The following is a 14985-nucleotide window of genomic DNA, read 5'->3' as shown; positions in this document are numbered from 1 at the left end:
ATTACAAAATACATTCTTGACTGAAATGAGAAGCTCACTAAAATGTAGTGATATTTATGTCCATTTGTTAAAAATGACGTTCCAGCCAGTTAATATATGAAGAATGAACATATGTTATTCTGTGTTATGAAGAAAGACTCAAAGGTCCAGAAGTACTTAAAACTGAATAATAAATATGCTGGTTTAAGATGCTAGAGACCGACCATATATTATAGTAATAACTGCACTTGTAAATTATAGTCTAAAAAATAAATTCCAATAAGTATGCTGCTGGACGGTACACTGGCTCCTGGATTACAAAAAAATAGAAGTAGCTCAATAGCATACAGCATAGCTAGTGGTTGAATGTTAATTTTCCCACCCCTGACAACAATGCAGCATACACTGAGGAGTTGTCACCACGCATTCATTTGAATTTTAAATTCATGCAATGGGAATATCAAGCTTCAGGAAATGTTAATCAAGTACAGGGGAGGTGTGCAGAGACTCACCTCAACTGGTGCTCTCGCAGGTTGGATAAGGCCTCCATCCCATGGAGATAAGAGTAGACGATCTCCAGGTCCTGAAAAAGAAGAACATACATATTTTAGCTTATTGATCAGAGAAGTGATCGATAGAAAATTAACTGGCAGTAGCCACACCAAACAAACAGTTTCTACTCATAGCTCCGCTAACTTCAACTCTAAGTTGTCCAGGGTTTGGACCAGTGCTCAGATAAAATATGACTTAATGTCTCTTTGCACTCTGGAAGTTGATTAATTACAATTTAGCGTTTAATGCATGAAAATGTGAAATAATGTGAAAATAAAATGGTAGTTGCAGCTCTAGCTTCAAAGTGATGGCACAAAAGGGTCGTTCATCTTCGTCATCGGTCCATTCAGCCATCCTTTTCTTAATAACACACCCCCCCCCTTCCTATTTTCCATTTTGTCTGTAAAATATTACAAAATTATGAGAAATGCTCAAAACTGTTTCCAAAAGTGACAGTCAATGTCTGTTATATCAAGAAAATAATCCAGAAGTCAAAGAAGCTTTTACTGTATAAAACACAGAAAACCAAAAGATTATTGAAACAATGGAACCTGTAAATTATTGATTTCCTTCTTTAACAAAGGCTTTAAAAGTTCAGGCCACACTGATTGCTTAAAAAGAAGCCCTTACTCAATATTCAAATCAACCAACCGCAACATTACTTATTTTTTTTAACTGAATAAAATTGAAACAGATTTAGATACAACAAAATTATTCACCATTATTCACTTTCAAGTTGAAATTTCAAGGTAAATTCAGACCTTTTTAAGGAAAGTAAGACAAAAAATTGTATTGTTTGGTTAAGTTTAAGAACATTATTGTTATGTAAATTGGCTAGTGAGGCTAGCGAAGCCTCCTTTGTTATCCTCATCCACAGGATTCCTCTCAGTATATTACAAGCCTGGCAGGCCACAGGACAAATCGTCATAACTGCTTTTTCACACATATAAAGAACATGAAAAGGGAATTTTTGATGTGTAAAGCACAGCCTCAATGATGCACTCCCAGTGCACAATCTAAAATGTGTACAGAGGGACAAAACAACAGCATTGTGTGCTGGAAAAATCTCACAGTGGTGAGACTAAAGACATTTGAGACTCATCCAAAATGAATTTGAATTTTCTATGGCCTTTTATTAGTAAATGCATACTTTGAGACATTTTAAGACTTTTTAAGAGCCCATAGACACCCTATTAAAATGCTGATCATTGATGCTGCAGCAGACAAACAGGGTACTTGAATGGCAGACAACATTTCACACGGGCAGTGACATTGACTTGCATAAGCGAACACTGGAATAGAAAGCAATAAAGCACCTCACATAGGAAAAAAAATGATAAAAAGAGCTCCACTGAATAACTATAAACTCCCAATTCAATTACTTCATTAATTGACCCAGTGACTGACTCTCAGATTGTCTGGCATGAGTCCAAGCCAGAGGTGAAACAAAGTGGCCCTCACTGAGAGCTGGCAGGCTGCACAGCTACTCCACTGTCTACTGGCACACACTGGGGCACGGACTGTGAGTGCGTTTGTGGTGCATTGCTGGTCGAAGCCACTGGGAAGCCTTTGTCGGCGGCAACTGGAGGTGGATATGCCGACAGCAGAGTGACGGGATAACAGAGAGCCTGTGTTAAGACCCGGCCAGACACACAAACACGCGCATGAAGCGACACAGAATGGACACACTGTGTCTGGGTTATGTTTCTGAGAGCAACAACGATCAGCTTATTGAAAATTTTATGAAATACTGGTCACAAATACTGAATGACACAGTTTGTGCTGAATTGGTGTCACAAAATGTGTCAGCAGAGGAGGAGGGGAGCGTCAGAGGAGCCTCAGTGTTACAAGCCTTTGTATAAACATTTCTTTTGTTTCAAGTGAGTAATTTTAGCATTTTTACCATCAAAACTATAAGCAAAATATAGAAACTAGAGTAGTTTGGCCCAAAGCTGGGCTACTAGGTAGAGTTAAGTCGGAGCAAAAATTTACAAAAATAAAAAATAAAATAAAAAATGTATAGCAATAAAAAACAAAAAAACATCCATCCATCTTCCTCCATTTATCCGGGGCCAGCAGCCTAAGCAAAGAAGCCCAGACCTCCCTATCCCTAGCCACCTCTCCTCCAGCTTCTCTGGGGGAAAACAGCCATATGGGAGGGGCTTGGATGGGGCCGTGAAAAAAAAAAAACACACAAAAAAAAAAAAAAAAAAAAAAAACATAGGTAAGCAAAAGAAATGGGGGGGAAAAGGAGTAATTAAACTCTAAAAAGGAAAAAGAGCCAAAATGTTCTGCTTTTTAATCCATTTATTAAGTTCCAAGTTAAGCAGCTGATCCCGAAAAGATCCAACTCTCAGCTAAGAGAAAGTGAGGTTAAGCCTGCAATCTTTACTTACAGTGATTCCCCAGCGCTGTCAATAAATATTCAGGCTTTCATGAAACACCACATATACATCAAGTCAGCCCCAAACTGTTTTTAAAATTTGGGTTTGGTCTTCATAAAACGGACACAAACAGAAACTCGATTTACCCTGAGGGTTGCCTAGCCCTATTACATCACACTGATATCCCCGCTAACCAAATCCTTATGTTCACTGTGTCTGTGGTCAGAAACACAATGAACAGGAGTCACGGCATAATGATCAGACGTCTACTGCCACCTACTGGCTGGAAGGAGAACCACAACTTTGATTCACCAGGTTCACCGAGGGCACAAAGGTACACCCTCATTCAAATAACACAAATCCGCACTTACTTAGTTACTGAAGATAATAAAAGTATTTTCTGAATTTGGCCTAAACCAAAACAAATTTTTATGAAAAAAATAATTCAAATCTTCCCAAACTGCACATCCTTGTCAGCCAAACTCATCCTATGCGCTACCTGCACAGCACAAAAGCAGCAACACTAAAGACATTTCTTTACATTACGTTAAAGAAAACTCTAGTTTTCTTATACAGCCTTTTGTTGCAAATTCTGTAACATTGGGTGTGTGCATGACCTTCTGACACATTAGGTCATTATATTTATAATGCATGTTGGTGGCTTTGCAATGGTAAAAGCACAAACCCCGCAACAGCAACATCGCCACTACAAATACCTCTAAACAGGAACTTGGTTGCATTGTTTGCATTATTATCTTGGTTTGGGGAACATTTAGCATATACTGGGTTAATAAAAAATAAAATACTAATAATAACTGCTCTAACTTTAGCATAGACACAGAATTCAAACCAAAAGACACCACTAGATGGCAGGGTTGCAGGGTTTTCTTAAACCTCCTTTTCACAGTGACATAACCGTGAATAAAACAGCGCCACTGAAACACCGCCTAGCAGAAAGAAATATGCAGAACCATCAATTGTGGCTTCAGTCTCAAATATTTTAGATTGACCGTATGGAAAGAATGTAATGGACCCCATCTTTTCCACTCCCTGAGCCTTACATTTTCCGGTTGGATTTTCTTTCTAATACTGGTCTCTATTTACACTGAGCCAAACACGATCACCACAAAGTACACAGGAAAATGATAAATGAAAGTTTCAGAGTGTGGACCATGGCATCAAATTTAAACCAAACGGTGCTTTTTAATAAAATTCATTTGTTTTATTTCACTATTTGAAGCCTTTGCACAGACTTGTAAAAGCTGATTTTATTATCACCCTTTCTCCTAGATCCAAAATCAAAATGAAGGCCCTTTGATATAAACTTTCATCATTTAGGTGATGCTTGCTTCATGCTCTTTTACTGCTCTGTTGATGCTTCGTCTCAGCCACTCTCTCCTCGAACAGAGACAGGAAGGAAAGAGCAGTGGGCAGCAGAAACTAGGACATGCTGATGAAGGCTGCGTCTAGCCAAAAATTCTCCTCATTGTTTGTCTAAAGACAAAGCTTGTTCATTTTTTTAAAAAAAAGAAAAGAAAAAAAAACCTCAAAAACTTCTGGCAGCTCAAACTCCCAGGCTGCACTCAGTGACGCCATCTAATCCCTCCCCCTTCCTTTTCAAAACTAATCCTTCCAAGAACACAGGTGGCCCCCACAGGAGGAAAAACATACCAAGATGCTGTTTGTGCTCTATAAAGCCCCGGGGATGCTTCAAAGCTGTTTGTGCAAAACTAGCCACGACGTTCCTCACATACCATTTACATACTGCCACTGAACCTCTTTGTGAAGTCCCTCAGTTATTTCCCTGATGCAACACAGTATGTCATCACTCTACAGAGTCATTTGTAAGACAGATGGTAGCAGTGCAATGCAGTAAGACGAGTGGAGGCATTTCCTATCCAGGATACAAATTAAACAATAGCAGGCCTTGTCTTCCTAGTTTTAGGCTTGCAAACACACACACACACACACACACACACACACACACACACACACACACACCCCGCAGCTTCAATTTTCCGCCCCTTATGTAAGGCCCCAGAGGGAAAGGGTGCACTGTCGGGCCTATTGCCAGCCTTTTGAGTGGCAAAGCATTCAGTGTGCAGAGGGAGGTCAAGGAAGTTGTGATGTTTTTCCTGCCTTATTTTCACTGAGGTTTCCCATAGCCTAAAACAACTGGAGGTTGCAGTAAAAACAAATGCAATACGTTGGGAAAAAGATAATTCCAAGAAACAGCTGTATCGGTGACCTGAGGGGTAAAAGAATTGTTTTGCTGCATAACACACATGACACGAGTGACGGGAAAGCAAAACACAATTTATTTTAGACCTAAAACTCTTGAAAACTATGCGTAGCACGAGACGGTAGTGCGTACAGCATTTCCTTGATATCAACCTCATGTCTTTGGCAACAACAGTCGAGACTCCATTTATTTATTTTTTGTTAATCAACAAGTCAATTAAAGGACTAATTTATGCGCTTGCAAGTCTGACAGGTTTTACCACATCAGGTACCATCTCATGACCTCATCGTGAAGGAATGAGCTCATTCCTCCGTCAGACTGAAAGAGCAGGCATGTCACTGGTGCTTTTTGTTCTCAAAAACAAAGATGCTTAAATTCATTAAAATGATATGATAGGTGCAGAATGGACAAAAGAAGCACCCATTAAATTTTAACATGGATCTGGGTAACTCCATAAAAATAAATAAAAATCAGTACATTGACCTCGGTGAAAGATGTTCTCAGGTATTTTAGTGACTAAGCTGTCAAATGTGATTAAGTGATTAATACTACAATTTAAATATCTTTTGGATTACCTCAAACAGCTCTGCATCCGAAACGACAGTTAGGGAAAACCTCCACCTTTCTTATCTCTTAACACCACAGTGTCTGTTCAGCACACAGGAAGCTCTCCTTTGGTCAGGCCCTTTCACTGTGACTAAAATGGCCAGTCCATTTATTCAACTGGCTCTGGCTGAGTGCAGATAGCAGACCTCTGCATTCATCTATCACCCACTGCAGAGAAACATCAAAGAAAGGGGCTGAAACATTTCAAAAACAATGAGACGCTGTGGGAGAGGTAAACAAAAGAGGCTCTGGTAGGGAAGCAAAGGACATTTCTGATGCCCGAGTATCCTGATGGATGTTCAGATAGTTTTTTTAACAGATTCATGTTTATGTAGAACCCGTTTTTTCAAGTTAACAGCAAGTGTCCTTCTTAAAAAGGGAACCTAGTCTTTCCAGATCCATATTCTTGAGTAGCATTGCATGATTTCATGATGACAGTTTTATCCTTACTTATCTTATACTTGGTGCTGCCCTTTGTTACTTCTTTTAAGATGACACTTTTCTGACTATCGAACCACCCTAGATGAAGCTTAGAAGGGCAGCTCATTTCTCTCAAAGCAATGGATTTCAGACAGCTGCATAATATCAGAGTTTTGGTTATAAACACATAAACACATGCAGATGATTCAAACTTTCAAACTCTATGGTTAGAAGCATTTGTTATTACAGGATAAAAGAAATCTGGTTATATGTGTCAACAGAGTGAGCAAACTGTAGATAGTGATGCTATGTTGATATATTGTAAAGAAATGAGCAATTAAATGTTGTAAACCCATAAAACCAGACACACGACTGCTTGTTCAGTGCTTCGCTGAGTCGCCCAGCACAGTAAATCAATGATAGAGTCGCCTTTGTTAACATTTACATCTTCAAGCTGTCGCTTTTAGTGCCCGCAAGCACTCGTCTTCACTGCCCGACAAGAAAAATGTTTTGCATTGATCCTCAGTTTATTTTGTTTTTATGCTTTTGTTTAAAGGGAAGAACTGTTCTGTGATATGTTGTTTAAATACAAAAAAAGTTGAGAGAACTGAGATTTCTGAAACTGAAAAAAAAAAAAAATTCAATTCATGTACCCTGGCATTCTGAGGATAGCAGAAATATGCTGTGGTACCTGAAAGCTATTTACCTGTGGGGCAAAACCCTGCTTGCAAAGTGCATATGTGACAGTCAGGAACATGCCTTCTTCCTCAACTTTCAGCATTGTTTCTGTGTTAACTTGCCCCCTGTTACACAAATCGCAGATGGAGCAAGCATCTATTCTACTCTGATTAGTTTTTATTATTTGGCATCAGAGGATTACCGTTTTTTGATTAATCAGTTAATCTTTTACCAAGCCAAATATCCAAAATAAAACCACAAGCTGTTCTCAAATCGTGACACATGAATTGTGTTTTCTGTGATGCCAAGTGGAATGTAAATCAATATCAACCAGAAAGGAAGCAAATCCTCATATCTGAAAATATTTTTTGTCATTTTCTAACCCTGTAATTAAAGTAACCGACCATCTTACCTAAATTTAAGTAAAAGTACACTGATTAAGCAACTTTATAATCAACTAACATTTGAATGGATTATTAATTTAGTCTCCAAACTTGTGAAAATGCCAAACAGGTATGTTTTTGTTTTGTTTCTTCTTAGCCAGTGTCTTAGCTCTTGTTATCAAGCCAATGTACAGAGAAACAGAGGCACAGCGAGTGTGAGAGAAATGGCCACCTGCTGTGGAGCATATGTACTTTTGTCAGCACTGCCAGGCAACTTGTAAAGAACATGTCTGAATAAGTTTTCACAGTGACTAACATCTCACTGGCAAGCTGTGGAATTTGGCAAATCCTGATCTTTCATTCTGTCCTGGGTGGTAGTTTCGAGGAGCAACCCGTGCTCCGAGTACAAATCGAGCTGTACGAGCACACCAACATCTTAATTACGGTTGCGATTAGTCGCTATAATCAATGATGTCGACCATAAAAATTCATCGACGTGGAATTTTATTGTCGATGCGTCATATGCTAAACCGATGTAAATGTGTTTTTCACTTACCAAGAAAGAAAATTTTCCCTGGAAAGTGCTGACAAAGTGTGTGAAATGTCAGAAGAATCTGAATGTGAGATTTTAAATAATGCAACTTCAGACCATCAAGACTGCAGTTTCTAATGTGCAGGCGACAAGCTGCAGCTCTGTTCTCTCTCATTATGCTATCCCTGTCTAAGATGCTTACCATCTTGATCCCTGGCAGCCAGAGAAGCAAAGGCTGTCCTAATCACAGCACTTTGCGCAGGGAGGATTTGTTGTTGTTCTGTTTCAGAAAATAGCTGCAAAAAGCACAAATTAATCCCCCACGACTTGGGAAAGAGGACGACCTAGTTTTATAACAATCGCTCATTTGTCACCACGGGCTGAGCTTCTCTCGCCATACACCTTCACCCTGTGAACTTTACTGCGACCGCTTCAAGGTTGGAAGCAGACAACAAAGATTTAGTATGCAAAAAAAGCCCATCGGGGTTGGATACCATAATGACGACGCAGGAATGCAACTCGCAACTGCTCGAACTGTGATACAACTTTTTTCTTTCTTTTTCTAAATTTATTTTAGACATAACCAGATAGCGTCTTTCCTAAAGCTTGCTCTTATTCAGTCAGTCATTCAGGTATCAGTTCTGTGTAGCCGCATACCACATCATGATCCGCAGCATTCCTTGGAAGTTTTGACCCATTCCAGGTTTGCCCCGCTGTGTCCCCCCACATTGAGAGAAGAATCAGTTACAAAGACTTTGCAGGGGTCGTCTTATGTGTCAGGTCGGGGTGAGGCTTGCATTCCTCACATGGCGCTGGCTAGATATCTCAGTGACCACACCACACAGACACACACAAGGTTCAAAGAGGCCATCTCAGTCATGCCCCTCATCCCCTACTCCTCATTAACCTATGGCAGGTACTATATGGCATACAGGAACCATCTGAGTAAACCATCCATGAAGGCAGAATTAAAGAATTTTAGCATATTTTAGTGTTAGATGTGTTAAATGACTCCAAACCAACTGACTTAATACGTTTTCTCATGTTTAAATACTACTATATGTGTAATTGTAAACAAAAATGACACAAAATGCTAAATTTCGGCTTTTGAAACCATGAAAACATACAAATCAAATAGTATTTTGAAAATCATTAGAAGACTTGAAATTTTAAAAAAGAAGAAAATAACAAAAAGAAGACAAGCTACCATAAGTAACAAATGAGTATTAATTAAAACTCCATAATTTCAACAATATAAATCACATTATAACATTATTCAACTGGTTAAAGGGGACAGAAAACAACACCAAATCTTAACAAAAGGAATCCAATTTCTTTTGACTATTTTCTGCTATTTTTAATTACGTGTTTAACTCAAAATAATATTCTATTTACAGCCCTAATTTTCAAAACCGTTTCATGTCTTTCAGGTCTTATTTTAATAAAGTATTAAGCTCAACAGCTAAATGTCACTTTCATTAAAAACAAGCACAAAGACAGCAGCACAAATCCTGTTGTGCCTTTTATCAGTTCTTTTGGACAATAATATGGCGTCGAATTAAATTAAATGTTAGTCTTATTGATGTGTGGCTGTCAGATAAAGAGCATACGTCTGCATTGCAGATGCAATAACAATTTTCATTGAGTGCTGGAGAATGATGCAGTGGACAGGCCAGCTGAATGAGGCGGTAAATTGCCTAGAGTAGTGTAACAAGGTAAAGAGGCCACTGGGAGTCAGACAGCCACTGCTGAAGGTTGGAGGGTCATGTTGCCTACAATGCAGTATCTGCTAATGGCAATATATTGCATTATATTGTCTGCTCAGCACAAATGTTTGTGTCAGTGGCAACTGGGACTGAGAAAAGCTGCCCCTGACAGGCAGACAAAACACCAATGAAAACTGCTCATTCCAAAATGTGCACAACATTCATCATACTCCTCAGGGCTGCTGTATGATGCTGTTTGCGTTAGTGTGTGCATGTGTGTATTCTCTCGTCTTTGTTTGTACATTCCCTGTGTTAACAGGGTGGTCAGCAGCTGTCCTTGAATCTGTATTGACAGAGAGTATGGGATCTGCTGGGTATTTTTATCCATTAGCCTGTGTGAGAGAGCAGGTGGAGGCTTTGTGGGCTACAACAAGGTCACACAGTGACGAGTGACGTTATGCCGTTATCGCTGACTGCTTTGGCCAAATGCTAAAGATTGAGTGCCTGCCCCCCTCCCTCATGGAAAGACATTGCATGTGGCAAGAGTAAGAAGTGAAACTAGAGAATAGAAGAAATATTACATTACTCACTTTGGACAAAAAAGAAAAGAAAAAAACCAAAACAATCAAGATGAAGATAAGGCTGGAAAGATGCTACTCAGTGTAATTTAGCAAGTCCTTCTTCACATTGTCGACTAATGAAAAATGGTCGCTTGTACAAAAGGCTAAATGTTGAATCAAAAGGAGGAGCTAAATCCTCAGATTACCAGTGTTGTACCACTGAGACTATATTAAAACCTTGTGCCACCGGAATGAAGTTGGCACATGTTACACAAAGCTAATTAGCAGTCTTACTAACATTAAGCACTTGGGGTTAACTTAAGCTAGCAGAGCACATGGTCCATACCTTCTTCCTCTTTGCTTCTGATGCAGATTTAAGTGTTGCACAAAACAACTACACTTCCACTGCCACCTGTTCAGATGTGCCTGAGAAGAAGACAGGAGTCTTTTTTTGTCAACAGGAAGGCATCTAATACACCCACACAGCCTCCACTTCCACTTTTACACCAGCTTGATGTAATTTATTGAATAGAATTACACCACTGAATGATGGTGGGAGGTTGAAGGCCCCGTGGAGCAGAACAACCCAACAGTCACAGAGATAATTTAAAAGCATTTAAAAGCACAATTTAAAAGAGCTGCTGTTTATTTCCCACTGTGGTCAAGGCAGCTGGTGGACACGGTGACTGGTTGGAACAGGACTCAGGGAGCCATGTGAATGAGCTTAACAGCACCTACTTGAGTTGCCTGCCAGCATAAAATCCTGAAGAGGTGAAACACTCTCAGTCTCCTGATGCATGCAAATCAGATGCAAGCTGGAGTGCAGAAGCAGCGGGACATCTGTAAGTTTGGTTACGAGTTGCAAGATGTCAAAAATAGGAAGTGTGCCCACTTCACTGAACTCTAGCAAAACTTTGTTAGCGGTAAGTATGTCAAAACAACAGATGAAGGGTAACTGACCTTTCCAACCCTGCTTTGATCAATACTACAGCCTACCTACATGGATGTGTGTTTTGGCAGTGGATGTGTGCAAATTTATTCTGGCCAGCACCTCCACAAACAGAATTGTGCACTAAACCTCAAGCAACCTATTCTAAAGATAAAGTTATATAAAGAGTGGGCTTGAGTATCACTGCAGCATGTTAAAATATATCTCACAATGTTGACCATCTCATCTGATGGCTGCAAGACAGCACAATGCTGCAAAATAAATACCTCACCCACCCGAGTGTTTTATTAAATTGAAAGAACAAGAAGTTTGTTTTTTGCTCAAACCACATTGAGAAAAACCTCTAGTGATTAAAAAAATTAATGTCAGCTGATTCAGTCTCAGTTGATAACTTATAAAAAGGCGTCTCATTACCAAGGTGTCACACAAGCAGCATTTCGTGATGAGTCATATAAAGAAAAAAAACACTTATTAACACAAGTGTTGTCACAAAGAACACAAAAAAAACTTCCCGTTTCTTTTTTCTTTAAAGAGTGCCAACTAGGTTAAATTTTTTCTCATCTTTAAATAATGTATACAAATAGTTTTAGAAGTTCTTATGGTCAGCATTTGGGAAATAACCAATAGGAGTATGATTTATCAGATGAGAGTTGCACAAGGTGAGAAAGGGGTAATTTCTTGCTTTGCACACACACAGCAATTACTTATTCAGAAGCTGCAGTAAACACTGCAAGGACAAAAGACTGCACTGCTGTCCTTGAGGTGATCAACAACATGATTTCTTCTTTATGTGAGAATTCGCTTTCCTGCAGCAGTCTGTTGGTGCTTAATATTATCCACACAAGCCACACTGATACAGGATCTCAGGGCTATCTAATTAGCACCAAATGTTATTTGCTGACTCAGCTGCACCCCGTAACACTAGAGAACTGCCACACAGGGCAGGAAGTCAAAGCTATCAACAGCATCACAAGAATAAGTTCAAGGATGTGGGATTACAAATGAATGCAATTAAAAGCTTTGAAACAAAATTCAACACATGTTCTGGTATAAGTGGTCACAAACTGGCAGAATTTTAAATCCTGAGGTGAAAAGTTCAGCTATTGCGCTTTTTTTCTTGTCATATCCACTTCTATCTTCATAAATACAGTGTTGTGTTAGAACCCGTTTCTCCAGTTGCGTCACTTAACATGACTTTGGATGAATATCAAACTTGATATCCATCTGGGTTGCCCACAGGGCCAGATTTAAAAATCAGGACCATCTTCGTCACTGAATCAAACACTGTATAAGCAAGCAACAGCCAGTCTGTGGTCTCCTGACACAGTTTGTTACCACAGTGATGTGACTGACCACAGACTTATTCAGAGGCAACCACTGTACCAAACTCCAAACACAGCACTGACACGTGCTGGCTCTCCTGGAGGTCTCTGTATAATATTATACGTACATGCAGTTTGCGCATTTTCTTATATTTGGAACTTCAAGTGTTGATCAATTAATCCTTAAACATTTTGACTACTAATTACTCACATCATTTTGGAGCAAAAATGCCAAATAAATCGTTGCATGTCTTTAAATGTGATAATATGTTTCATAAAAGATAATATTGGGCACAAAATCATGCTTAATTTAATCAATGGCATATTTATCCCGATTAATATGAACCAACTTTGAACTATGGAGGACCCACAATATTCATTTGTTCATTTTACAACTACAAAAAAAACTCAAGTATATCTAAATATCCATTTATAATCAGTATTAATAATTCTAATGTCTTGGGTGAAACCATCACACTTCTTTTAGCTAGCAATAAGCACCACAATGGTTTAGTGTGGACTCAATGGGGGTCTTTGACCAATACTTGATACAAAGGGATCTCTCTGCTCTGTCACTGAACCTCATCGTAGCAGGTCCATACCCGGGAACAAAGCCAACTGTCCAGCCAAATGAAACCTGCCCCATTTCTCTCAAACAAAGGCCTCAAAGAGGTGCAGTGCAATCATCACAGACTTACGCAACACCATATAAAGATCAATCCAAGGGCTTAAAGCAAAAGCGAAAAGAAAAGGATAGGGTGGATAAAGTAGGGTGTAGATGGGCTTTAATCTTTTTGAGCCTAATGGCTTGCTTGGTGGCCTAAATGATCCAGAAACACTCAGTTCCAGCTTCCCTCCTCTTCTGTCCAATTAACTTGACACAAATAGAAGCCCAAGGCAGGAGGAGAGTTACTAATAAAATCCCCCAGACTTCGACAATGGGAGGAGAATAACACTGGTTCCCCAACTGCCTGGACTCAATACTGTGCTGTTGATTCCTAAACCGCAGAAGCATTAATCCCAATCCTCCCCCTGGTGCATTTGAAAGAATTCAATAATCAATCTTTTCCATCTCCGCTGCTTTCTCCTATGGCTTCCTGCAGAAAGTAATTCCTACATTGCAACGCTACTATAGCTGCTGGTTGCTAGGGAACAACCAGTGAAAATCTCTAAGAAAACAGCTTTCACAAAGATTTCGCATATTAGCTCTCCAAGGCCACAAACATGCTAAAGTCACCAGAGGGATGATGGAGTTTGTTTGTTTGAAATCTCATGTAGAACCCCATCGAAGGATTTCGATGCTGTTAAGTGGATATCATTTAAAGCCCACACCCATTTAAAAGAAAGAGAAACTGCCAAAAGAATAGCTGACTAAACATGTTTCAGTCTTACGGTCCTGATTTTTTAGGCATACTATAGTGAACCCAACAGAAAGCACACAGTTCCCCTCCCCAGTACAGTACTGAAAGCCTTCAGGAAAAAAAAGAACCCAAGCTTTTAAAGTGCTTCTTAGTATAGAAGCCCATTAAAGTAAAATTGACACTATGTAGCACTCAAGGTGACATGAAACACACGTTTGATATTTTAAGAGAAAAAAAAAAAAAAAGAATCAATGTCTTAATTGACTTACTTTTTCACTTAGCAATCCTATGCTTTCAATTCCTAAATTGATTTTAAATGCAACCTTGGCTGTGTCAGTGCTCTCATGTTTGGAGCTTTTCCAGAGGGTCTTCAGGCTGCAGGATTATCAGCACATGAAGAGCAAGTTCCCTCTGAGCTGGGAGTGAGCCAGCGCCATTGCCTTTGTTAGTAGCTAACAACATTGTCATCTATGCTCTTTCATCGTCTGCCATCACAATGGAGCAGGGTCTAGCGATTGCCTGTTTTAGGTGTGATTTCTCATCTTTTTTATCTCAAAAGCTGTGACCATGGTGCTGAATCCAAAGGAGACAAAGAAACAATGCTGCCCCCTCCCCCATTCCAATAAAAGCTACAGGAGGGAATAAAACACTTTAGTCAATGAGAGCTGACGATGTATCTGCTGAGGTGCCACTTTAGGTCACAACAGCTACAAAGCAACAGCAGAGAGACACTTAAGCATACAAAGCCAACAATGTCCCCTGTGTGAAAATAGTGGTATCAGCATCCATTCACAATTAAGCTGTACATTAGTGTCAGTTCTTGAAGCCCAGCTTAGGATTTGCAAATGTTTCGCAATTTAACAACTGATTTTCTTGTGTGTGGTATATGCACCACATTGGTTCACAACAAGCCCACTTAAGTCCTGAATGGAAATTTCCTGTTTACAGAACTGACTTATGATCCCACCCAAGGCCTTTCACTTCATACTGAAATAGGCCTCCCCTCCAGACGGAAGGGGATTTCAGGCTATATCCTGAGGAAGTTTTACAAAAGAAACATGGCAAACCATTGTGATCTTTAAAGACTTCAGTCACAAGATGAAATTCCCCCCTTTTTCTTCGCCATATTCAAGTTAATCAAAGCTGAAGGATAGAAAACTCCAGTTAATTGGTTTTTTCCAGTTCACAGTTTCAATTCATTGAGTCTTCTTGGAACATTGGCTTATAGCAGTCTGTATTTGCTTTAATTTCTTTTGTTGTGTTCCACCAAGTGGCTATAGATGTTCTTTTTTCCCCAATATTAGGATTTGT

At 39.4% G+C, this 14985-nt stretch overlaps 1 protein-coding gene across 5 annotated transcripts in view; it reads right to left on the bottom strand.

Moving 5' to 3' along the window:
- rapgef2b (Rap guanine nucleotide exchange factor 2b) overlaps nt 1-14985 on the bottom strand; it is a 113086-nt gene that overhangs the window by 83432 nt on the left and 14669 nt on the right. For all 5 annotated transcript variants that reach the window (XM_082505885.1, XM_082505882.1, XM_082505886.1 and 2 more), the window contains exon 2: nt 492-562. In XM_082505885.1, the coding sequence (XP_082362011.1) occupies nt 492-562 (71 nt within the window). The remainder of the gene's footprint in view (nt 1-491; nt 563-14985) is intronic.

This window comes from Aulonocara stuartgranti (assembly GCF_965226115.1).
Source record: "Aulonocara stuartgranti genome assembly, chromosome: 2".
Taxonomy (NCBI): Eukaryota; Metazoa; Chordata; class Actinopteri; order Cichliformes; family Cichlidae; genus Aulonocara; species Aulonocara stuartgranti.
This window is presented reverse-complemented; position numbering and strand designations above follow the sequence as displayed.